General features: G+C 43.2%; 1 protein-coding gene across 4 annotated transcripts in view; it reads right to left on the bottom strand.

Moving 5' to 3' along the window:
• Positions 1-3,287: 3,287 nt before the first annotated feature.
• Positions 3,288-26,108, bottom strand: part of tet3 (tet methylcytosine dioxygenase 3) — a 44,234-nt gene continuing 21,413 nt past the window's right edge. For all 4 annotated transcript variants that reach the window (XM_046033897.1, XM_046033898.1, XM_046033899.1 and 1 more), the window contains 9 exons: positions 22,817-25,769; positions 19,333-19,423; positions 16,713-16,806; positions 14,553-14,761; positions 12,265-12,415; positions 12,045-12,134; positions 11,519-11,656; positions 10,855-11,209; positions 3,288-10,595 (listed from right to left, as the gene is read on the bottom strand). In XM_046033897.1, the coding sequence (XP_045889853.1) occupies positions 8,800-10,595; positions 10,855-11,209; positions 11,519-11,656; positions 12,045-12,134; positions 12,265-12,415; positions 14,553-14,761; positions 16,713-16,806; positions 19,333-19,423; positions 22,817-25,769 (5,877 nt within the window). In that variant the 3' untranslated portion in view covers positions 3,288-8,799. The remainder of the gene's footprint in view (positions 10,596-10,854; positions 11,210-11,518; positions 11,657-12,044; positions 12,135-12,264; positions 12,416-14,552; positions 14,762-16,712; positions 16,807-19,332; positions 19,424-22,816; positions 25,770-26,108) is intronic.

The raw sequence follows: 26,108 nt of genomic DNA, 5'->3' as shown, positions 1-26,108 counted from the left end.
GAACCATCCAGTTCTGTCTCATGGACAGTGGAGACGGTCCCGAATACTTCCCATAGAAAAGCTCAGGGAAGCTGTTATGTACTGCTCTTCAGAGGCGGTGGGGAAGTTAACCTGAAGTACATACATATGCCAAAATAACTGCTTAGTCCTCATCCTTTTGTCAAGAGCTTTTTAAAAGATTTAAAAGAAAACAGAAACTGTTATTTCCTCACTTTAACCAAAGATGCAGAGAAGATGAACTATAATGAAAGCGCCACCTTGTGAAGATTTTCTTTTAACCGTCAGACTCGAAGAGAGACAGTGAACATGAGTAAACCTTATGTTCCACTTAACTTTTCCAAATTTTAATTCAGTCCACAATCCATGTAGATTTACTGAAAACTATTTACAGCTTTAATTTGCAGTGTTCAAAACCTGTAGCTAAAATCTGAATGATGACAAGATCTTTTTGTCAAATAGACACAAACCTGTACCGACTTTTGCAAATTCCAAATTGCATTCAACTTTACTTACAGTGATAATAACATAATTTTAGTGGACATACAAACATTCTACAGACCTCAGACAAAAAACAAATGATTTAATTCTACAGCACAAGTATGTAAAGAAATCCTGGGGTTTATGAACCTTTTCAAAGCATTAAATGTTAAAGGAAATAATTATATTTGGGTAAAAGTCATGTTTGAATATGAGTTTGCAGTCTTATTAACAACCTTCTCTGAATATATATGTGTGTTAAAATGCAGCTTGTATTCTTATTCATAGCAGTAACAATAGTGGTAAAAATTTAATGTGTTATCAGTGGTGGTAAAAGTTGCAATAGTCTTTTTTTATGTTTATACGTTTAATAAATGTTTGCATAACTTCCTTGATCTCATTTAGTCTGAACTTTAGACTGTGGTCTTATGTGTAGGCTACATTTATAGACTAATAAAGCACCATCCTTTTCTCAGACTCAGTAAACATTGGACACTGAGGCAAACTTAGAAGCATTAGGCTTTTTTTAAGCATTAACAAAAAATTACAAACAAACAACTTCCATGTGATTACTCACCTGTGGCTGCTGTTATCGGTCTCCAATCAGGGGTTTTTGATATTCTTTTCAGCTGAGTTCATGTTTCCTTTGGGAAGGCAGACAGTGATACTTAACAGTCAGCTCCACACCTGAGGATTGATAACAATCCCTTTTTTAGTTATCAATCTAAGAGCGTTGTCTTTCTTACAGTAATACACAAGTTAGAATTTATATTTCAGTTGTGTCTACTCACCAGGCGAGATCCTCTTTGCTGCCAACGACTCTACATCTGTGAAATTACAAACTCTGCACTGATGCCAAACTCACATGGGACAACCTTTCCTTTCAGAGTGGGCAGGACAGTCAGGTTAATGTTTAACATTACCAAACAATGAGCTCAAAATTTGAATTATGTTACCTCTGGATAGTTTCCTCTGTCCTGTCATGTTTATACATGTTTGTTTTGTTGCTTAAATGCACCACAATTCCTGCTGTGACTTTATTGCGCACATGGAAACGTTTAAAATTACTGACAGCCTCTCTAATTATGAAAATAAATTGAGTCTGAGTCTCTGCTGGCCGACAGAGAGCTGCAGAGCTATGGGGAGCTGTGGAGGAGAGAGCCGGGGCTTTCAGACGAAGTTGGACCGGTTTCTTCTCTGACAGCTACGCCGTTTACCGGCGGGAGGAGCTCAGAGTTAATTGCTTTTATTAAATTAACTTTTCACTTGTAATTTTTGGAAAAGCTCTCCTGCACCACCTCATGTAAACTGGAGATTGGCAGGTCTATGCTGCCCTCTGCTGGACAACACTGAAATACAATTCATCACTTTGTTTTCAGTGCTGTAATTGGATCCAACTGGTTGCATCACAACATTGTCAAATAGATGGATAGCAGATTGCAATGTATTTCTATTTAGTTCATTTTATTTATTTAGTGCCAATTCATAACAAACGTATCTCATTGCTCTGTTCATATAGAGCAGGTCTAGACCGTACTCTTTGTAATATTTACAAAGACCCAACAACTCCCACCGTGAGCAAGCCCTTGGCAACAATAGCAAAGAAAAATGGGTAGAAACCTTGAGCAGAATCTAGACTCAGGGTGGGCAGCGATCTGCCTGAGTTAGCAAATTGTGAATAGTGCATTTGTAGAAATTGTCATTTGTAAAAAAAGAACTTCTGAAAACAAATGTGAAACAATCTACTATTAGAATATGACCCTCGTGTGCAGACAAATCATTTTGCATTCAAATCCTGGTTTAGTACAAGTCAGTGATTTTTATTTGTGGATTATGGTGAGTTTGATTTTGAATCTATTTGTAGATAATTTTTTATCTTCACAAATTGTAATATATAGTTTTGACTCGTACTTTGTGCATTTACAGTGATATTGACATCAATTTACTCCCCATTACACAATGTAAGTTCTCTTGATTACAGTCACTTATTTATTCCAGGAATGCACAAAAAATGCACATCTTGTTTTAGGGCATTTACTTGTTTGGAAAGGTTCAAGGTCAGACTCGTAACCTATATTGTCGCTGTCCTGGTTTCTTCAAGTCTTTTGAGACACACTTTAATGTGATAATCCAAGCTTAACACTGGTAAAAAGCATTGTGAATGGGTCCCCACAGAGACCTTGTTGAGATAATAGAAACCTGTTGTACAGTGTAGTGTTGTGACTGACTGACTTAAAAGCTAATGGCCTCGATTTCTTCTCTTCGCTCTTCTCCTTGTCGCTCTCACATTTTTTCCTAATAGCAGGTCATTGGTGTGGGAGGGGAAAGGAAGCAATTAAGTGACGGACTAGATGAGCTTGAAAGGATTTGTGGACCAGGGATTTCCCCCTAAGGGACAGATGTTTAAAGGCACTGCAATAATAGCGATGGTGTTCAGCACCTCTGGGTGTGTACTTGTTGGTTTGTGTCTGTGTTTATTTATTTCTTCATCCATCTTTTTGTGATGGTTTGTTTGTTTTGTACTTTATTACCTTGTGTTGTGGGGTTTTTTTGATTGTTAAATTCTGAAAAGAGGCATGATATCCACTTGAAGGACTTTTGTATTGTTATTCTTACACTCCACAATTCAAAATATTTGCAACAGAAAGCAATTAAGTGATTGGGCAGCACCATAGATGAAGCTTTCGATCACTGCCTCTAGTTTGAGAGAGCGCTACAGCACTCGGTTGGCAATCACCACACCACTGTAATCAAAATCAGAATCTGTTCCAGCCTGAGCAGAAAATAAAGCAACTCAACCAAACATGTTCTCACTTCAATGTTTTTATTTATCGCGCAACATAAAACAATATTGTGGGGTCTTTACCACATACACTATGTATTCACATAATACACCATACAACTACAAAGAGAGAGAGACTGAACAAAAACACTTTTTTTTTTTTTTTACATACTGCATCCTTGACATGAAAATAAAGAACCAAGAACAATCCTAAAACTCAAAAAGGAATGTAGCTGCCAGTTGTGTAGGTTCATTTATATTTTTAGTATGGGCCAGGGTCCAAGTCTCGATCCCAAAATGTGGAGAGATGTGTTCATTAAATTAGGTGTTCAATAGACTTCTAAAAGTGGGCCATACACAGCGAGATGCGTATGTTTATCTATGTTTGCGTGTGCGAGAAAGACAAAATATACAAGGTGTGAAGAGAAAGAGGGGCAAAGGAAGTGCATGACGAGGGAGAGGAAGAGGGAGGCAGTACACAATTGTTATTCTTGTTCAAATATCTTAGCATTCAGTTACCATGAACATGTACAACATACTCACAAGATCATTTCAATAGCCTTTGGTACTTGCGCTGTACCAAATGAGAAACCCAAATAACAGTCTTCATATAATATGATTCTATATCTCATCCTATTTTAAATGAGTTCAAGTACAATGTGGAATGAATATTAATAATCAACTGTCTCAGTGCCCCCCCTTGCCCTCAAAAAGAGATGTAAATTTGTAGCGTTGTAACAAAAGACTTTTCATAAAGTCAGCACCAGGGCAGCTTCCCATCCTGTGAAACTGCTTGAACCAGAAGTATAGTTCTCTTAACATTCGAAGAGCTCAGAAAAATATTTGTGGTAATCATTTATCCCTCACATTTGTTAATATTTTTTTTTTTTTAACACAGTGAATTTTTAAGGTGTAGCATCATAGCACCAGCTGACTGACCCCCTATCTCAGGCACAAGCTTGGGAGGAGGCGCCTCTCATGAGAACCATCTACCAAACTCGTGAGACATTTAGAAATTTACAAAGTTATTAAGATAACATGTACACTGTATCCTCAGCACCCATTGGTAGGCAAGTATGTGTGTGTGTGTGTAATGTGGGCCATGCATTACGGTTACAAAGTCAAATGGGTTCTGTTCCTGTACCAGTCCCAGCCCATGCACCAGTCGAATGACTGATGTGTGTCATATTTTTAATTATCACAAACTAAACACCAGGTGTTTTCCACAGGGCATCATGATTATTATGCCAAGTGCGTACTTACTATTATGAGAACTAGAGTAGATAATAATGATAGGTACATCTAAATAAGCAGGGAGGCAGTCTCTTACCTGATAGTCTAACACAACTGACAAAGATTGCTGGGCTAAAACTCGCTAAAACAACGCCCACTGATTCACCTCACACTGGCTCAGCAACTACCAGTACGTTACTAAACATCCCCCCCCCCCCCTCTTGGATGTGGTCCTGCACATGATAGGTGGTGAATCTATCAAAGGCAACTCTACTGATATCAAAGAAATGGTTCAACATTTTGGGAAATAAGCTTAATCAGTTTTTTGTTAAGACATAGGTGAGATTACCATCACTCATGTCTGCACGCTAGATGTGAAGCAACAGATAACAGTCGGTTAGCTTAGCATAAAGACAGGAAACAGTTAGCCTGACTCTGACCACAAAATCTGACAACCAGCACCTCTAAATCTCGTGTTCAATCCATACAAAACCAAACATATTTTAAAATGACACGATTTCTTGGCAGGGTGCAGTGACTTCCTGTTGTCTCTGCTAGCTGTTTGGTTACTTAGAAGTAACAGTTACAACTGCCATGAAACCACAACTTCACAAGTTTAGGCTTTGGTTTCTGAACAGATTAAACAAACAAGATATAATGTGTTAGTGAGCTTTAGAAGTGCTGAAGCCATAGCGCTAAGCTAAGCTGACCGGCTGCTGGCTCCTGCTGCATATTTACCATTTAGACATGAGTGGTATCAATCTTCTTACCTAACTCTCGGCAAGAAAGCGAATACGCACATTTCCCTAAATGCCAAACTATGCCTATTATTATAGCTACAACAAACACATATCAGGTTTACGGCTACCTTTTTAGATTTGTCCTTAGCTTACTGACAGTAGATCACTGTTGTTGAGTACCACATTATCACAATTTTGGTATTTTGGAATAATTTGCGATGAGTTTCTATGGGGTTGTGGACACCTGCTGTAAAATGTCAACTAAATTCATTGCTTTCAAGCTGACAAGCTTTTCTAAAACTCTTAAATTCATACTTTTTAAATATGAGGTTTGGTCAGAGAACTGCACCAAGAGGGATCCTCCAGTTATTTTGACTGTCGTCAGTTAGTAAGTCAAGTGTGGTTTACATAACTGGGCTAATGATTTAGTTTTTAGAAAGTGACAGGTCTCTGTCAGTTATATGCTGACAATGGGTACAGTACTTACGAAAGCAAAACAGCAGTGTTACTAAGCACACATTTACACACAACGCATTTGGACCAAGTGTTGTTTACCGTTGTTGAGGGCTGTCAGAGACTTCAAAATACCCCCTTGTCATTCATGGTTTAGTTACGATCCTCACCAGTTAAATAATCTTACCTAAATATTTTAATATGTACATTTTTTTTATCTCTCTCTTCAAAATCCTCCTCAAAATAAAAAAACAACAGAAAAAAACCCAAACCCTAAGCTTCAAGTTGTCAATAATCGGCTCTTTCTTTTGTCATTAAAATCAAGATTAAAAGTGCTTTTATAAATCTTTTCTTCTCTATGTACAATTTGTATTAGCTATATAAAAAATGATGAAAAAAAAACAAAACAAACAATAACATCAAAGACAATCATCATCACCATGTAGTAATAAATAAGAGTAAAAAAAAAACAAAAGCAGGTTTAAAATGAGTGTGGAGATCTAGAGCACACAAAGGGACATCTGCATGATTCTCTGCCCTCAGTAGCAAGTTGTGATTGGGACCAGTGTCTCTACAGCGTGAGGTAGAGAGCTGGAGACCCTCGAGAGAGGTAACAGGGTCTTTCACAGATGACCAGGGCCTTGACCCAAAACAACCACTCAGCAGCCAGGAGTCAGCCTGGATCGAGTTCTGTTAGTTGCTCATTTTCATTTTCAAACCACGTTGCAAGTAAACCATGTGTTTACTTCTTTATTTTAATTTATCAAACAGTCCCATGGTTGATAGAGACAAAATAAAAATGAGTGACTCGCGGGACTCTATCCAGGATTTCAAATAGTCTCTCTCTTTGGCTTTTCTCTTTCACACACCCATGCATTTGTATCATTTCCTCTCACACAAACACACACACACACGCACACAAAGTGAGAGATTCATTGATGCAATGCGTTTGCATTTGGCGCCAACTCCCAGAAGCTACAGTAATTTTCCAAGGTCTCTCTTTAACTCTCAGTACTATTGTTTTCTCTGTGAATGAGTTACCAAAAAATGCATTGAATGACTGTGCTTTCTCTGCCCTGTACAGTGTACTTTGTTTGAGACAAAACCACTTCGCCACAAGAAACCATAAAAACACCTCAGAAGAAACCAGTTCTTGAGCCCAATGACAGAGCTGCGACCACAGGGCGGCCACTGATTGCCTGGCTCTGTGGCGACAAGGTGCCTGCAGAAGGACCCAACTCGTTCTGCTCGAAGATGACAGCACCATGCAGAGGAAGGAGTGGGCCCTTCACAGTAAATCAAGTGTAATAGGAGAGCACCAGAGCAAGTAGGAGCACCAAAAGCACTGCTTTCCCAACACTTTTTCCTTCTGCTCAAACCCAGGATGGGCATCCCAAAAGCATCTCCAGATTTCATTCACATTTGTGCCACAATGGGACAAAGATCAACGTTGCCTTGAGCGGCTTTGTTGAGGCCCATTCATGGTCAGCGAGCGGGGTGTAAAATCCCCCTCTACTGGCCAGGGATGGTTAAAGCAGCAAGGCAAGGCTGTACTGGCTTCTGAACGATCTCAAGCGCTTGAAGGTTTGTTTGTACACACCACTTTGAAAGGGCAGTCGCTGCTGCCCTCTAGAGTTTACACTGGGAAGTGCTCACCCCTACTTGAATCTTATGGGAAGATAAAAGTGTGCCACCTGTTCCATCTCTGTGGTAATTGCAGGTCTGGGTCAAACGATATTTGCAAATAGTATCACTTATTTCAGCCTCCGTGGAGTACCATGCTTGTACAGTTTTCCACATAGGAAAACATGACAAGCATTCGTAATTTAATTCATTATATTTGTCTTTAGAAATTTAAACATCCTGCACCTCTGTCTTGAATCAGTAAATCCCGTCATTCAGGTACTCCACCTCGGTCAAAACAAATGATATTTACTTGCTAATACAAGTTGAGCCAGATTTGATTTAGAGCACCTAAGTACAGCATCAAGTGCCATGAAGAGTAGCGGAATGAATATTGATCAGAGCTGGAAGTTGAGCACCAGTCGAAAGCTGGAGGGGTGCAGAAGAAGAGGAGGAGCACATCATCCAATGACAAGAAAAGCGGCAACATTTTCTCCCAAATTAAAGGGATTATTTTTAATGCAATTATTTTTAACCAGGACATTATTTTGTTACTTTTTGCTGTTTTAATGTACTGTGCAACCTCCATTTGGGAGTTTACTTGTTACAGTAGCCACATCAAAGGGGTATAATTGTTCGTATCAGTGCAAATAAAATTGGACATATAGAATAGAATGTATTATATTTGTACATAATGCTGAAGTGCAAAGAAGTTCCCAGCTAATGGGAAAATCTGAGTGCTGCTTTTAAACTATGTCAAATTTTATTTTTATCGGGGCCTAAATGGGCTTTTTTAAATCCAAGATCCATATCTGTACAATGTCATTTACAGATAAATATCAAAAGCAAGCCTACTGGAAAGGCAGTTTTACATTTTTGCATATGATAACATTGATTTGCTGTCTTGCCAGGCAGGTAATGGCTCCTCCTCTAAATACAGCTGGAAGATTGACCAGAACAAAGAAAATCAAACAGAAAATTGGGTACACGTTTTCCAAACATGGAAAAAGCAATTGTCTGAGTCTGACTGACTTAGACTGATTGATTTAAAAAATATATATAACCAAAAACAATCACATCATTAATAATAACATTAATGAAAACAGCAATAATAAAAAACAAACAAGTCTTCATTATAATAATACCTGTAATAACAACATTGACAGTAACAATAGCAATCATAATAATATTGATAATAATAGCAATAATTAGAATCATTAAAATTCTATAAACAAGAAAAAGCAATGGAGTTCCTCTCCAGGGAAGAGAGAGGAAGAGCACCACAGGCAGTGTGTCTGAAGCCCAAACCACTGCCTGACATGAGGTAAAAAACAATAAAAATGTCCCCTCCTCCCAGTGGACTGCGGAGGGGGCAGGATGGAGAGATGCCAGACTGCGGGAAGGCTGAGAGACATTCATCCTGCTTATCGCTCTCTCCAGCCCTCCACTGCACCACTCTGTATCCATCAGTCTGTTTGTGTCTGTCTGACCTCAGACAAACTGGCTGTAGGGCCCAGTGAGGCGGGTGAAGGCATAGGGAGACACAGTAACCATAGAGGTGGTGTGGAACGTGGGGGCTAACCGCGTAACTGGTCCCTCCCTCTTGTCTTTAGTTTGTCCAGGTCCTGGACTGGCACCTGCCACAGTAGCCCCCCACTTGCGTTTCTTCCCGAGGGCCTTGATGTCCTCCTGGGAGAGGCCAAGGAGAGCTGCTTCCTGCTGCCTCTGCAGCGCTCGCTCTGCCAGTATCTTCATTTTGGCCTCCCACAGAGCCAGGCCGTGCATGGGCTGGTTGAGGTTCTTGTGCTGGTAAAAGACCAGGGAGATGCGGGTGGGGTGTGAGCGATCAGGCTTTTTGAGCGGAGTGGTAGCATGTAGTTCCCGACGGGCACATTCAATCAGGATGGAGCCATGGGCTGGTGCTACCGCTACACCACCGATGTTGGGATCCAGGAAGTTGTGCTCGCTGTCAGACCACACCTCATCATCATCCTCTTCACGGCCCTTGGTGCTCTCAACGTCACTCTCAGCTTGGCCGGGGTTCCAGCAGGCCTGATCTGACTGCTGCAGGGCATCAGGGAAGAGACGACCCTCAGGGGCAGGGGACAGGGTACTGCCTGCCACTGATCCTCCACAAGACTTCCAAGCCTTCTCTTGGAGCCCAAGGGGTGTGGAACACCGACTTTCCCCGGTCTTAGACCACATCTTGTCAGGGTAGGATCCTGCAGGATTGCTGTGCTTCAAACCAGGACTATATGCTGCAGGCCCCATGGCCCAAGCATTCGGCTGAGGACTTGGGTTGGCCCAGTGCCTGGGGGTGCCTGGCTGTGGTGTAACTGAGCCTGAGTGAGAGCTTCCAGGTTGTGGTGTACCTGGGTGGGGGGTGCTTGGGCGTGGAGTGGCAGGATGTATAGAGCCTTGGTGTATGTTACCTGGGGTAGCTGGCCCTGTGCCTAGGTGTGGGGACGGAGACGGAGAGGGATGTACCTGGAGTGATGGTGATGGGGCAGGGGAAGCCATCAGGGGATTTGAGCCATGGTTAGGTGTCCACTGCTGAGGGTAAGGAGAGGGCTGCCGCTGCTGGGGATGCTGGTGAAACAGTTGTTTGTCCGGGTTCAACAATGAGGCTTCAGGGCTTTGTTTGGGGTTCAGATGGCCGTCCCAGTTGGTGGGAATGATACTTCCATTGAGCTTGTGCCCTGACCAGGCCACAAGCTGGGCGTTAGTGCTAGGTGTGTTGGCTCCAGTCTGGCTTGGCCTTGTGCCTTCATAGACTGGCACATCCATAGGCTCCTGTTTGATGCCTGGAGTGCCTCTGTTGGAGGGTTCAGAGGAGACAGAGGAAGGACGGGACTGGCTGTAGTCTGCAGCCTGGGTGTAAGCGCTGTGGTTTGGATGGTGGACCTGCTCTGGGTGGCTTGAGTGGGACTGGGCCAGTCTGGCCTGAAGGCTCTGAATATCAGGCTTCCCGTCTACCTCATCGGCCTTACTGCCTGCTTTGAGCAAAGAGCCATTTCGACCCTCGTAGGTCCTCAGCTTAGGGGGGAAAAGTGCATTGGGGGGATAGTTGTAGTAGCCATAGTGCATTGCAGGGAGATTGTGGTGGTAACCGTTTACTTGGTCTGGTGCAGAGGGCTGGCCAGTTGGGGGGAGGCCTCCCCTTGCATAGTAGGCAGGGTGTGGGTAGATGTTTTTGAATGGGTCTGCTGCCTGCACAGGGTATCCATCTACTGATCTGTTGAAGGGCTCTGTCTTGATGTTGGGCTTCACCTCTTGTTTTATAATTGCTAAATGTTTGAAACAAAGGAAAGGTACATTACAAACCTCAAAGGCATTTCAGTTTAGAATTGTTTATGTCTTCTGTGGACCTTTATATTGGAGTTCTCTTACACAGTGGTCGCAGATTAGGATTAGGGTGGATGCCTTTTAGGCTACCAGACAAGGTCCCAAGTCAAGTAATTAAAAATAGTTTGTCATATAGTCTAGACACCTGTTGAACACAATCAAAGTACACACACACACACACACACACACACAATAACTAACCTTTATTGCCTTGAAGTTGAGAGGAACCGGTGATGCAGACCTCAGCTTTGACCACTGCTTTCTCTGGTGTCTCCCCTGTCTGCTGCATGAGTTTATTTTTCTTCTTCTCCGAGGTGGCCTTCTTGGCCTCCAGTCGGCGCTGTCGGCAAGACTTAGCAGGTTCGGGCAACTTGCGCACCTCGCGGCGGAAAGCCTGAAGCACCTGGATGGCTCCGGTCTGCATCTTTAGGCGCTGGGCCTCCTCACTGCCGAACTCATCAGTCAGGGAGATCCGGTAAAGAGGCAACACATGGAGTTGTTCATCCTCCGGGATCTCCTTCACTTTACGGTTGTCCTCCTTAGTTAAAGTACACACCTGACAGAGAGCGAGAGAGGGAGAGCAAGAAGAAATGTAAACCGCCAAGCTACAAAACTACACTTTTTATTTAGCTTTTTCACACAAAAGTCAGTAAAACTTTATTTATATAGCACATTTTTTAACACAGGTTACAAATTGCTGAACATTAATACCAAGCATATATAAAAATGCAAAGCTCATGCAACAGAAAAACATTTAAAAGGTCATACACGCACATACAAACGCAACACACACCCGACCACAGGAAGCATTCAGACACCACCCATAGCACAACAATTAATCCTCTAACCCTAAAATTGATCTTACCACTGTGCAACCATTGTAGAGGTTGTGCTGGTCCTTATGAGCGTGGGCACAGAAGTCCATGCAAGCAGTGACTCCAGAGAACGGCCGGCCCTCCTTCAAGCCCAGCCTGCATTCTGGAGCCTTCTGCTCAGTCAGGCACTGAGGAAGAGGACAAAGATAACTTCATTTCCTTACATTCAATCCAAGAAAGAAACAAACAAAGCAGTGCAAATTTTGTTTTTTTGCCTTTCTCAAAGGCAGCACTTCACAGGTGTAATATGTCAGGCTTACTGTAAAAATAGCTTAGAGCTGAGTTAGTCCCTGCCAGTAGGTTCTTCTCTGTTTCTCAGTCTTAGTGCCAAGAAGCAGGAAGTGTTATGTATAAGTATTATGTGACAGCCAAAGTCATGATGATCTGGTGTACACTGCTACTCATTGTGTGTGACGAAGATGACACGTGCAGTTGGTGGTTGCATGAGATTATCATCAGGTGTAAAAGGGTTGCACATTAAATGTACACCACTGGGTATTTGCCTGCACAACAAACCTGGTTACTGTAGGCCTGTGGGGCCAGCTTCTTGTACACAGGAGCCACCTCAGTTGCCAGATGCTGGAAGTGATCCCTGAGTTTTTCCTCCTGAAAACCAAAAACAAGCATAACAGGTAAGAACAAAACACAGAGACACAGAGCCGACCGAAATGTAGTATTAGCGTTAACATATTCCTGCATAATGCTATAAAACAAGCGGCTTTGATGTGATGAGTACCTCTTCAGGGTGATCTCCTTGTAGCCTGAACTTGCGCGGCATTTTGCTTCGGGCGTACTTACAGCCATTAAAGTACATACTCCAGGAGCAGCCAAAGGAGAAGGAAGCGCCGCAATATTCAGGGTCCTTGCCTTGACACGCACAGGTACGACTGCAGGGGGAGACAGTGGGCGCACTCTCAGCTTCATGTATAAATTACAGTCCTGCTCACCATTATTGGCACCCCTTCATTTTTTGCACAAACTCTTCAGAAATAAATAGAAATGTACCAAATTTATATCATCAGGATCTTTTAATTTGAGGTCCAACATAATTTGACAAAGAAAATTGTTTTTTCAACTTACATATTGTAATTTCAAAGAAGAAACAGTAAAAACAGCATGTGCAGCAATAAAGGCACCCCTCTTTAATATTTGGTTGCACACCCGTTGGCAGTGATGACAGCCTGCAAACATTTCTTGTAGCCATCTATAAGCTTCTTGCACTTCTCAGCTGGTATTTTCTCCCACTCTTTCTTTGCAAATTGTTCAAGCTCTTGAACGTTTGCAGGTTTCTTTTCCCCAATGGCAGATTTCAGCTCATATCAAAGATTTTCAATAGGATTGAGATTAGGACTCATTGCTGGCCATTTTAAAACAGTCCATTTTTTCCCTTTTCAACCATTCCTGCGTGCTTTTGGATGCGTGCTTTGGGTCTTTGTCTTGCTGGAGGACCCATGATCTTTGACTCAAACCAAGTTCTCTTACACTGGGTAGGACATTTCGATCTAAAGTCTCTTGATAATTCTCTGATTTCATGATTCCTGTGATACGGTCAAGGCCTCCAGTACCAGATGCAGCAAAGCAGCCCCACAGCATTATGGATCCTCCACCATGCTTAACTGTTGGTCTTCATTGCGCCGTCTGTAAACAAACTGTTGGTGTGCATTGCCAAAAAGCTTTATTTTTGTTTCATCTGTCCACAGAACATTTTCCCAGAAAGATTGTGTTGTCTTCCTTGGCCTTTGCCCATGAAGCCCTGTTTGGTTTAGTGTGCGGCGTATGGTACTTGTTGAAACCATGACCCCAGACTGTTCCAGGTTGGCCTTCAGGTCTTTGGATGTTTGACGTGGTGTTTTGTCCACCATTCGCACCAACCTTCGCAGACTTCTCTCATCAATTTTTCTCTTCCTCCAACGTCCAGGGAGGTTCTTGACAGTTCCATGCTTGGCAAACTTTTTAATAACATTACGCACTGTTGAAACAGGGATACCAAGGTCTTTGGAGATGGCCTTATACCCTTTGGAGGTCTTGTGTTTGCTAATTATTGCACTTCTGATGTCCTCAGACAGTTCCTTTGTCTTCAACATTGTGACAAAGGAACAGGGAATAACAGATGGCTTTTTAGACAGACAATTTATCACAGGTGATTCTCATTTGTGATTTACCACAGGCGAGTCACAATGTGTTTCCATACTGATTTACAGCAAAGGGTGCAAATACCAGTGACACAGCAAGCTTTAAGATTTTCTATTTTTTCCTCCCATTGTTTATTGTTTTAAATTGTTATTTATTATTTGCTCTTATGTTATCAATCACAAGTTCTCTATAGAACAGAATTGTTTCACTTGATTTTTTTCAGAAGATATTCCACATTATGTACATAAACTTCATGGGTGCCACTAATGGTGAGCAGGACTGTATGTGTGCACACTTCACATCATGTGTAAGGTAAGTGGGATAGAACAATGTGGCAGAGAGAGATTTCAGAAATGTTTTATTCGAAGCATTAATATATAACTCATCATCTTAGCCCCTTAGGAGTTTCATATAAGACAATGTTCCTTAATTTTAACTTGCATTTAGATATGTATCACAAACACTCAGACGCCATCACATAATATAATACGGTTTATAGTTTATAATTAGAGGAACAACACAGACGCTGCTAAGAAGGGAATAAGACTTATTTTCTAACCCTAACCGGTGAATAGTGCTTATGTCTAAACCAGGTTAAACAAAGGTGTGTCAACATCCCTTCAAAGCTAATTGTAGGTTTGGGATGTATGGCATGGACAATGTGCACACAGAGATATCTGGTTACAAAGCAAAGATTAGGCCATTAAACGGACTACATTTTTAGCAAAGGTCTTCCTGAACGCCCTGATGAAGATGACTGGAGACAAAATACTCCATAAACAAAATACAGGACAAACAGGTGCAGTGAACATAATATAATGTTCTTTTCTGCACATTGACAAGCTTGTATGATAGAAAACCAGCATCAAAGAGAACCCATCGGCTACTCACTCATCATTCAGGCCGCAGCGTCGACTGGTGGGGTTGCCATACTTGGTGAGGGTGTCACTGAGCTCGCTGTACAGCTTGTCTGCCAGGGCCCTCGGGACACCTTCCCAGGCCATAATGAGGATGATGATGACAGCGTTGTCACAGTGGTGGCCCGCACGCTCGCGCACCAGACACAGCAGCTTCTCCGTCTCGCTGCCACGACGGATCACCTGACAGAGAAACGGAGCTTATTATTATTTTAGCTTTTGCTCATCCAGGTGAGGTAAGATAAACATCCAACACCTTCGTTTATGCTCACTAAGTCCCCTTCTCTGATTTCAGTAATTTACATTTGTGCTTACAAAGCAGTCGCCTTTGGATGTCTAGCGCACACAAATGCTTTAAAATTACTGAACAAGAAAATGAGAAACAGTTGATTGTTACGTGCTTTTTGAAAGGATATGAGATACCTGTACTGAAATCTGAGTCATGGACTAAGAGTCAATTCACATCACACACCAGAACACTTCCTCATGACCTCAGTATCTGATTCCTCAGCAGTTTTTTTTTTTCTACCAGAAAAGATAAATGTCTTTTGATATGTGCAAGCCTGCTCGCTTTCACTTTTATTATCTCTACAGCCCCTCTCTTTCTCTCTCTCTGTCACCAGCACACACTCTCACTTTCAATCCGTAAAGTAATTAGCAGGAGGTGTCAGGGGTGACACACGAGGGGGGAGGCAGGGCAGTTGTTACAGAGTGTTAGACCTCATACTGATTTACACACTGTGGGTGACAAACTTGGCTCAGTGTCTCCCCAGGACCCCTCATTATGCATAAACCTGTTGTTGATAGGCTGTCACTGTTTTCAGGTGAGACAAACGTCCCAAAACACCTCTCCCTCTCCTTTTCTCTCCCTTTGACTGAGGCTACATCCACACTAATACAATTTTGTTTTAAAACACAGACTTTTGCTTCATTTGCACCTCCCATCCAGAATGCGAAGACCTAAAATGGAGAAGTTTGAAAACGCTGCAGACCCCGTTTTCATTTTTAAAACTCTGGGGTAACGTTTTATGCCGCGCTCCAGACTGCTCGGAACTGGGAAATGTCCAACTACCGTCCTCAAATCGGGTGCATCAGGTGCATGACGCTAAATGTAAACAATAAACATGGCTGACCGTGACCAACTTACGCTTTCTTGGCAAGTTCACCCTCAGCAGTGCACTTGGTATTAATTAAAAGGATGACCATTTTATTAAAAACAAATATACGTTACTTCTAGCTACATCAGTTGGTAATCCTCAAGTCAGCAGAAGTTGGAGGCTATATTTCCAAATGTTTTCACATTTCTGGGCATTTTTAACATTTTCCTGAGTAACTTTTGGGCAGAGAAGATGACATTCAGAGATCATTTACTGTAACCAGCTACCTAATAACATTGACAACATTTCTACATCAATTTACAAGTTTCACTTTTTGATACTAGTATGAATTATTTTAATTTAACAATTTACTTTGCCTTTTAGTTCATGGTATACCATTTACAATGTGTGCTCTATGGGAGCTGCAGTTGTTGTGTGACGTCATTCGGCTGCTACTCGTGAAGTTGGGGTACATATTTTTTCTCAGAGTTCACAAGTAGGAAATCCTACTTCAAGTGGCGTTCCATGGTACTCTTTCTAGTTGGAGGTTGGAAATTTCCCATTTCCAAGTTGCTTGGAACGCAGCGTTAGTGCGGACAGACGTAAGCCCACATTTGGCTTCCTGATTGGGTCTTATAAGTCATGCAAAGCAGAAACACGATGCTACTGGCAGTATTTATGTTTTGGTATTTTGATTAAAATATTTTGTACTGTGCAAATAACACACACTTTTACTGTGCATGTCGCCATATTTAGGCTGCTTTGCGATGACTCCCAGTCTGTTTCCTGCCGTCACAGTCTCTCTGTACTCCTGTCTTACTTTCAGCAACAGTTCCACTTGGCTAAAACTCTGTGTGTGGACAAAGATGTTTTTTGTTTTAAACAAAACATGGGCCATTCTTTTGAAACATAACATCGACAATACCAATCCCAAATATATTGCTTCTTATCCCAGTGCAGTCACCTATGCAGGAAGTTATGTAATGCAAGGCTCTTTCAAAGCTTCAACCAGATACCAGTGATGTGATGCTACTTACCCATTTAGCAATAGGACATCCGTGTGAGCTCTTTCCCTCTTTGCCTGTGAACTGCACCTTCTCAATGCGGATGGCATCCCCTTTCTCTCCATACCTGCACAGGAGGAGAAACAATTTAGTTATATTGATGTTCAGTCACTTGGGCAGTTGGTGTTTGGTGCCAGAATGACTTCTCTTCAGATAAGATACCCCTGACGCTTGACTCCAAGGGCTCTGATATGCTAAGCTGACACTCTAGTGGCCTAAATTTAAATACACCCTGCAGTCTTTCCTGTGTGTAAGGGGCCACAAAGCCGACCTCAAGGAGCTAGCGCCAACAAAAGCTGACTGGTCAGATGCTTTGGATCATTTCTTGTGGCCTCACGTGTTCTGTTAAAAGTTGCACCTCAACACAACGCAGTACACCTGACAGCCAGTTCACCAACTGTATCAATTTGCACTCTGTGCCTGTATTCACGATTAAACAAACTAAAGACTCAACTAAAAAGTATCAATTTTCATGCTGTTAATCTGTTTAAACTCATTTATGCTCAACATAAACACAGGAAAAGCAAATCTGCTGAGCTGAACAACCCGATAGCTCAGATTAAACACGCTCAGTTGGCCAAATGGTCGCTGATAAAGGTCAGATAGTGCCAATAATACCACACTGCAAAAGCTCTGGGCGACACATGTCCACTCAGTAGCTGTCCAGCAGCAGATCAGCAGCTGCTAACTGTTGGCTTGGAGTATCAGAGCTGTAACAGGAGACACAGCCTTGTTGTTCAGAAGTTAACCAGTGTGTTCTTTTTGTCATGACTGACCTCATCGGGAGCGTTTCAAATTTTTTATTACAACTATAACTTTTGCATTTGTTACCCTGAATATGTGAGAATCGTAGTTTGTCATTTATGACAAAGACAGGCCAACCTCAGCACCACTGGCTGGTGAGGAGTGTTCACAAGGCTCTGCTGAGATTCACACAAGCACGGCAGAGTAAACCAGAACCCAGCAGACTCTACACCACGCCAGCCAAAGGGTCTTCTCTTGGAGATATTTCTGGGCTGGTGTTTGTGTCCACATGCGTCAGCTTATTTTCTGTACACACATTTCTATTTGTTTTGTGTGTATGTGTCGACGAACACCTGCTTGGGTAAACAATGGAGTGTCGGGAGTTGTCCTAATGATGTATGTGTGTATTCCTGCAGGTCTGACGGTAGAGTCGGGAGGTGTAAAAGGAGGAGGGAGGGGATCAGAGGTTGCACTGGGGATGGGATTGGCCAGCAGAATCTGTCAAATGTCCGCTCACGGTTCACATCAAGTCTCCCGCCTGCTTGATACCTGCCATTGTGCAAACTTCAGCCCTGAGCAGATTTGGTTTGACAGTGAACACAAGGGGCTCCTTCTGAATAGGAATCATCCTGAGGTGCCTGAAAGAGTGTGCGGGGGGGGGGAGGCTCTGTCACCACAGGGGGTGGCCTGCTTGGGTCAGGGGTGGGTCAAAGGTTAGCTAGGGACATTGGGTCTTTAAAGTCTTAGGTCATCTCTCAAACAACAAAAAGTGGTCTCTGGCCTAACATCCCCCCACCTCATCCTGTGCTCTCCAGGGACTAATGACACTCAGTGAATACCAGCCTCAGTACAATGTTCAGTACTATTCACATGAAGCATAACACAATGTGGTGTCCGGTTGTAATAGGTTACCACACTGAGTACAAGGTGTTTCTGCAGTCTGGTACAAATAACAGACAGTACAACGTGTTAACTAAGAATCCTTAAACATGAACGAAGGTTAGCATCAGTATCAGTAATCAGTATTATGTTTTAGTAAGATAGCCCTACAACAACTTTGATTACTTTGGTTAATATTTAGCAGCTGGGGAGCTATCTGGTGTTTCTTCCTGAATTGAATAAGTACTAATCTCATGAAGATCAAACTGCTAAACTAAGCTAATCTGTCCTTTTATCACCAAGTCTGCTGATGCACTGCAGACAGAGCAACAACAGCTTATTGGATTGGTTTGGTGAGGTTGTCCAGTTAGTACTGTGTAAGTGACACGGATCAGAGTCCTGATGGCTAATGCAAAATATCATCTGTTGCCTCATCTATAAAATAAAAAACAACATGTCACATATATTTATCTTCTAATCAGCTTTGTATGTACATTATTTGCATTTAAAAAGTCACGTAACTCTAATTTTCAGCATTACTTAATACTAGCTGACTGCTACACAATATTACTGCACATAAAATGCACCCTTTCTATCACACTTTCTACTTAAAATTAACATTTTGTCTCTTCTTTCCTCCCTTCCCTCTGTCTTCCTCACTCTTTATCTCTCTCTCTCTCTCTCTCTCTCTCTCTCTCTCTCTCTCTCTGTGATTTGAAATATGTCCTTCTTCCTCCCAAATTCCTCTCATTCTCAGCTATCATCTGCTGCTACTCCTGCGCTGCACGCTCTGCCTCTGATGTGCTGATGATGCTGATACTTCCTGTTCCTCCTACCGGATTCTGGGTCACAGATTCCCTAAGGACAAAATGTGAGGGGGAGGGAAGGTAGAGAGAGAGGAGAAGGAAGAGGCAGAGAAAGCAAATGCATGTAGGAAGAAGAGGATAGAAGAAAAGAGGGAAAGACTCACCTCGACTCCATCAGGTTTCGTATGGAGGTTACAGTAGGTCCAGATCCCAGGTGATTGTAGTAGGGCCCTTCATCTTTCTCCACGATTTGTTCTAGAAAAAAGAGGCAGTAGAGGATGAGGAAACAGCACATTACTGGACCTGAAAAAGCACTAAGGCAAATTCCACACTTAATGTCCACAATTATTCACAATGCACAACAGACCACTTGTGCTGACAATGTATTTTTTCTCTTGCTTAAGTTTCGCTGCACACTAAACCACTCTGTGGTGAACACTTTGAGTAAATCTAAATTTAGTAGGGCTGGGCACGTTAACGCATTATTATCACGTTAAATTATTATTATTTTGAAAGTCTGTTGCTCACTGGCTCTGAATACACATACAGTCAAACCATGGGTCACAGGAGCGGCGGGATGTTGATCAGCCTGCAAATCACCCACCCAAACAAGCAGTGGAGGGAGGCTTCGGCAGACTACGCTGTCGTCTTTTTTCTCAAGGCAGCAGGTGAGACGCTTGCTTCTTAATGACGCAGCCTATCAAACAACTCAAACAGCCGAAACCAACATCTGCACCCTGTGTTCAATGTTGCTTTAACGTTACCTGGTCCGTGCTTGTAAAATATCCACCGCGACTTGAAAAGTCTGTGCGAGTGAACACACGCACATAAGACGACCGCTACACCCCCCCCCACCCCCGTCCATCCCAATGTTTGAATGTAGACATCGTCCCAACCCTACTGAATATAGTATTTCTGCTGCTCCCTGATAAAAGATACCTGCTAATACCTGCTGAGAAAAAAATACAGAAGAAAACTGGACTCTGATGGTAACTTCTTTTAACAAGCTAGATAAAAGGAAATGCCCTGGCAGTGGCAAACAGCTTTGGTTTAATAATTGATTTGATTACATTAATGTGTAGGTTATAGGTAAGTTTAGGTAATTTTATTGCTGCTGTGTAAAGGGAATACTGCGGGTAAAAAGCAAATTATTTGTTTAAAGTGTTTGCAAACCACATGTTATTGCACTTTTGTGTATATAGCAGTACATTTAAATTACAAGTGCGCTATACACTACTTTAGAATTCATTATTCAATTTTGCGCGTAACAATGCGATTAATCGAAAGAAAATCATGCGATTAATCTAAAAATTTTAAAACTAAATATAGCTATTTTTTAGTCTGGATGTTCTATTATTATGAGCTAAAATTGGTATTAATACTACACTTATACTACTTTAGAGGAAGAGAGCCAAAAGTTATCTCACTTTACTTTGTAGTTTGATTTAAACAAAACATTGAAATTGTCATTATCATGTACTGTTTTTAGTGTAAATATCTCCTAAAATCTCTTCTCAATTTGTAGAACAAAGACACCAAAGAGATTATTTAAATATTGTATTCTACATCAACATCAGCAGCAGCATCAGGCTTTATAACTGTTTTTGCACATCACGTTGATCAAATAAATAATTTCCCTGCCTTAAATCCAAATTTACGATGGAGTCCTGCTTGAAGCTAAAGGGTGCTCGCTTCATCGAACTGAGTAAATGTCTCACAAGTTGAAAATATTTAACAGTACAAGTCTCTTGACTTAAGTTCAGAGTTAAGAATGAAGCAATATCTTAGCACATAATCACATGTCAGTGTTTGCATGTATTTTTGGAAGACATCCTCTTTGTAGCTGAAGCCAAATCATCTATGAGAAGCGTGAGAATGTGCAACTGATTGCAACATCCAATTCACACAAATACCCTCCCGACGCACAGTGGACTGTGACGGGAGGGTGTGGTGTGTGTGTGTGTGTGTGTGTGTGTGTGGAGATCTTTTTTGAGGTAGTGATGAATGACTCGGTCTCTGAGTCGATGAGGGGAGTGTCTGTGTGAGTGCTGTGCACTGTGTTTATGTTGTCTATGAGTGTGTGAATGCATTAGATCATTGTCCTACACCCGTCTGTCGTGGTAAATAATGTCCCATGACTTTAGTGCTGATCTTGCATGTCTGTATGACTGTACTGGACTTTGCATTGCTTAGCTTTTAAAACAGGAAACTAATACTGGGTTCAACACTTCATTATCATAGTGTAGTACACACTCTAGCTAAATGCTCTAAATGTAAATGCACTACCAGCTAATTATCTAGAACGTGGACATACACTCAGTGTTGTGTGTCTCTGGTTCAGAGGCAATATGAGGTCACATTCCCCTCTTAGTGCAGGGAGGCACCAGGGTGTGGCCCAGGGCAGGAAGTGGAGGAGTCATACTAAATTCTTGCGTGGGAAATTGTTTGTGTGTGTGTGTGTGCACACGTGTATGTGCACATCATGGCTGTATCTTTGTGAGTCTCATTCCAGCAGTGTTATGCTGTAGCAGTTGACAGGGCAGTGTGTAACCAAACTCTACTATCAAGACTTGTCTGCTGGTCTTTACTCTTGGTAACAGCACAGGTGTTTCCCTGCAGCTGCTCTCTCGCTGCTGTGCACCCTCTCAATGTTTAGGTACAGTAAGGGTCTATTTACCAGGCCTAAACTCTTCTTAGCTCCCAAGTTAACAACGAGTAAATTAATGGACTGTTACCCAGAGTAGACTGACCAGTAATATTCTGATTTACTGAGTTATTTATTCCTGACTTAATGGGCAGAGAGATAGGGTATTTTTAAAGAATAAAGACCTTTTACAAATTCATAATGTGGGTGTACTGTAGGCAAAATCTAACTACCTGTAAAGCTGTGTTATAAGTAAATGCATTTTCTTTTTTCTCATTTATTTTAAATATGTAGTATAGGTTTCTACTGTAGGACCACCTACTCTGTTGTAAACAAATAACCTGAGCAGGGTACTACCCAAACTATGGGACTGAGTTCCTTTCTGTCTGACAAAGGCTCTGTTCTGCTTGCCTGCTAGACCCAAACCCACACAAAAGGCTCCTTCTGCCACCACTGCTATTGTTCCTGCCCGCTGCCTTTAGTGCCTCACACTGTCGCAGTCTGGATGGTTGCAGCCACACACCCTGGCAACACGCACATTCTTGGATACACTCAACAAGCATCTAGATAGAGAAGCTGAAGCAGAGGGGGACTAAAAAAACTCAATAGTGGACCTGTGTAGCTCAATAACTACAGTAAAGTACTCTCAGAGTGACAGTATTATGAGTTCACTAATGTTTACCTCAACTGGTAGGGCAACACATGAACATTTCCAGATTTAGAAAATGTTTCCCAAAAGAGTCTTCACTGCAAAATATGCGTGTGTCCTTGTTGACATAAGACACTTTACTAGTACCCACTACTGCCTTTACTAGTCAGCCTAACATTGGCCAGACTTACTGTACTTACAGACTTACTTACTTTTTTTGATGAATTGGCAATGTTTGGAGTTAGAACATTATTCAATACTGTTTGGAAAGTGCTAATTCACTATGTTGATGGATATCAAACTCATCCCTCTGCATTCTGCATACGCATTGAAAGACACCAACACACTGACTTACCCACACAGGTGCAGGTGGGGAACTCTGCCTGTAGATCCTTGGAGGGAGTATCTAACAAGGTTTTTGTGGGGGTGTCTAGATAGCGCAGAGGAGACTCCAGGAAGCCTCTGAGTGATGGAGAAGAAGGCAGACTGTCCTTAGTGGGTGTGTCCTCTTCAGAATAGCACGTGGTGGAAAGTACTGCTATATCACCCGAGGCTTCGATCTTCATGCGTTTAGGCAGAGGAGAACATGGTATGCTGAACCTATCCTCTAACAAACTGAGCTGCTGCTGCTTGTCCAGAATGGCCTCCTGATTCAGAGAGACATGGAGGGGCCCCTTATGCTGCTCCTCCATTGGGCTTTCTGTGGGTGCCAGGTTCAAGGCTGCTTCACTTTGGGTCCCTAACTCATCTTTGTTGACTTCCATCTCCTGATCATCTGAATGAGATGTGGAGCTGGCTTGAGGGGTGAGAAATAAGGGAGCCGACTGGGATTTGGATGATGATGATGATGTGGAACTGAGGTCCTGAGGACAGGTCTGGGACTGATTCCCCTGCTGAGGGGCTGTAGCAGTCTCCTCCATGAGTTGACTGGCGGATGGGGCTGTGTCCCCAAATTCAGCCTCAAACTGGCGGATCAGTTCTTCGTATTTCGGGTCTATGTTGATGAGACTCTGTAATTGTGAGGTGTCGGGTGAAGATGTGGAGGTCAGAGGTTTGGTGGTGCTGGTGTAACTGGAGACCAAGCTGTTAGCTCCCTCTGACTTAACATGGGCTAAAGGGGCCACAGGTAGGGGCAGAGGGCCCATGAGGGCTGGAGTGTTTTCTGACAAAGCAGAAACAGTGGAAGAGGGAGTCATTAAGGAGTTGGAAATGGATACCTGAGATTGGGCTGGGGCAGGGAGGCCTGCAGCAGGAGCCTGAGTGGAATTACTATGGAGGGGTAGAGAGGGGAGAGAACCTGGTTTCAGGCTGGTCAGGGCCGGGGCTCTGTCCATCATGAGGACTGGTGGTTTTTGTATGGTGATCTGAATCTGAGGCAGGAAGGTTGGCATGGAGGCTTTCTGCTTGGTCTTCTTGATTATGATCTGTTTCGGTTTGGGTAGGGGAGGGACTGTAAGCATCCCACTCATAGCTTTTATGACAGGAGATCCTTGGCTGCTTTTTTTCTTCTTGGGTTCCTTGGATTCCTGTTTGATGGCCAGATGTGGCATACATTCTGCCTCCATCTGTGGCCACCATTTTTTCAAGTTTTGGCAAGCCAGAGGTGCACGAGGGCCTGGTGCTCCAAAGCCAGAGGAGTGGTTAGAGAAGAGGTTCCTCTTGTAGTGAAGGTGCTGCTGCAAAGCTGCCTGAGTGGAGTGGCTGATGGCTGCTTGACCAGGAGACAGGGGAGTGCCAGGGTAGTGCTGACCCTGCTGCTGACAATTAGCCATGCCATAATGTCCCATGGAGGCAGTGTGATGGTAGTGCTCACCAGAGTCTGTCTCTTGCTTTATCCTGGCCAATCCTGGGTTGTCCTGGGCCTGGATACCTCCATTCTGGGTTAATCTGAGCTGCTGTGCCATTGGAAGCTTGAAAGGACCATTGCTGAACTTGCCACTGGTATCACCTAGCAGCTGTTTGAGCTCTGACATGGGGTCTGAGTTACTGTGAGGTGCAGCGGCGTAGTGAGACTGGGGCTCAGATTTCATACGCATCCATGGGTTCCTCTGTTCAGAGCTTCTGCCTGAGCCCTGTTGCCACTGCTGTGGATTAGGGCTGAAGCCTGGATGTTTTCCCTGGTCTGGGAAGGGAGAGGTAGAGGACGGGAGAGGGGTAGCATGGGGTGGCTGGCCCTGGGATTGGGGCCTATGGTGCTCACAGGACACTGGGGCCTGCTGGCCAGTGTGTAATCCTGGAGGGACGGATTGAGAGCGTGAGGAGGATAAGTGGGTGCCGGGAGAGGACGGGATCATGCTAGTGCCATTGGGGGGCTGAGATGGGAGGTTCTGGGTATGTTGGTGGTGATGGAGGTTACTGTGGTAGGGGGCTTGACCTGGAGAGCCAGCAGCTTGTGGACCAGTACTAGATAACTGGGTCAGGGCTTCTATTGCGATGGCTGTCTGAAGACTGACGTTCTTTTCCTTGGCTATGGAGAGCACCTGGGGAGAGCAAGGAATTGGGGGTTTGGAGCAGGGCACTTGGTCTGGATGAGGGCCTTGAGTTCCCTGTTGCTGCTGGGGGTATGAAGTAGACAGACGGGGGCCACCATTAACCTGGGGGTGGGGGTGAGGTTGATGCTTTAAATGGGGTTGCTGTAGGTGAGACTGTAAGTGTGGAGGAGCATTATTCATCTTGCAGGAACCTTGATCCTCACTGGTTGCCAACTTAATCTTCTTCTCCAGCCACTCAAGGTAGTCTGGACAGTCAGGCCCATCACAGTTGCAGTTTGGGGGCTTGTGTCCATGTTTGGCTTGGCTCAGTGCTGTCTGTAGGGTGTTCAGGTCTTCTGGAGGTTGGCAGCTACCCTCAGGAGCCCCTGCAGAGAGCCTGGCCTGAGTCCCCTCAGCACCCATCTCCTGGATGAATTTCTCATACAGCTGGGCTGTATTAGGCTGGACGAGGCAGGAAGAGGAGGAAGAAGGAGGCAAGGAGCCGGCAAGAGCAGAAAAAGCCACCAAATTTTGAGCATCCTCCATGTCTGCGTGGTGGACAGGTTCACCAGGGGCTGTACTACTGTTGCTGTTCCAACACGGTTGCTGTTGTTGGGTGTCACTGACCTTGCCATGTCCTGACACCCACTGCCTTGCAGGCACGCTTCCTGCCCTCTGCTGCTCTGTTTCTATAGATGTCTCATCATCATTAGGGTAGCGATTAACCCCATTGGCCAATTCCAGGTTCAGCGCGCCTTCCTGGAGGCGGTCATGTGACCCAATTTCCATCTGGCCTCCACTTCTGGGGCCATCCACTGAAGTGACTTCCCGAACAGTCTGCAAGAAAATCATGGAGTGAGGTTAGTGAGGTTATAATAATCCAAAGACTCCAGGACTATGCAACTGGTAGGACTATGCAAAACAACAATACACATTAGGCATTATTTTGAATAATCACCCTGTGTGTAATAATGTACACAGTAATAATGTATGTTTGTTATTAATAAAATATTGATCATTTATCTGCATTCCAAGAATAAGAATGATAAAATGATTTGTTTTTAAACAAACATCAAAATAATATTAGACTCCATTCCCTTCTTCCCAGCTCCTATCCAGGGTTTCCCTCCCACCATTCACACATACAGAGCATACACTGCTGCAGGGTTGGGACCT

This window comes from Micropterus dolomieu, linkage group LG21 (genome assembly GCF_021292245.1).
Source record: "Micropterus dolomieu isolate WLL.071019.BEF.003 ecotype Adirondacks linkage group LG21, ASM2129224v1, whole genome shotgun sequence".
In the NCBI taxonomy this organism is placed as follows: domain Eukaryota; kingdom Metazoa; phylum Chordata; class Actinopteri; order Centrarchiformes; family Centrarchidae; genus Micropterus; species Micropterus dolomieu.
Note: the sequence above shows the minus strand (reverse complement) of the source record. Positions and strands in the feature narration are given on the sequence as shown.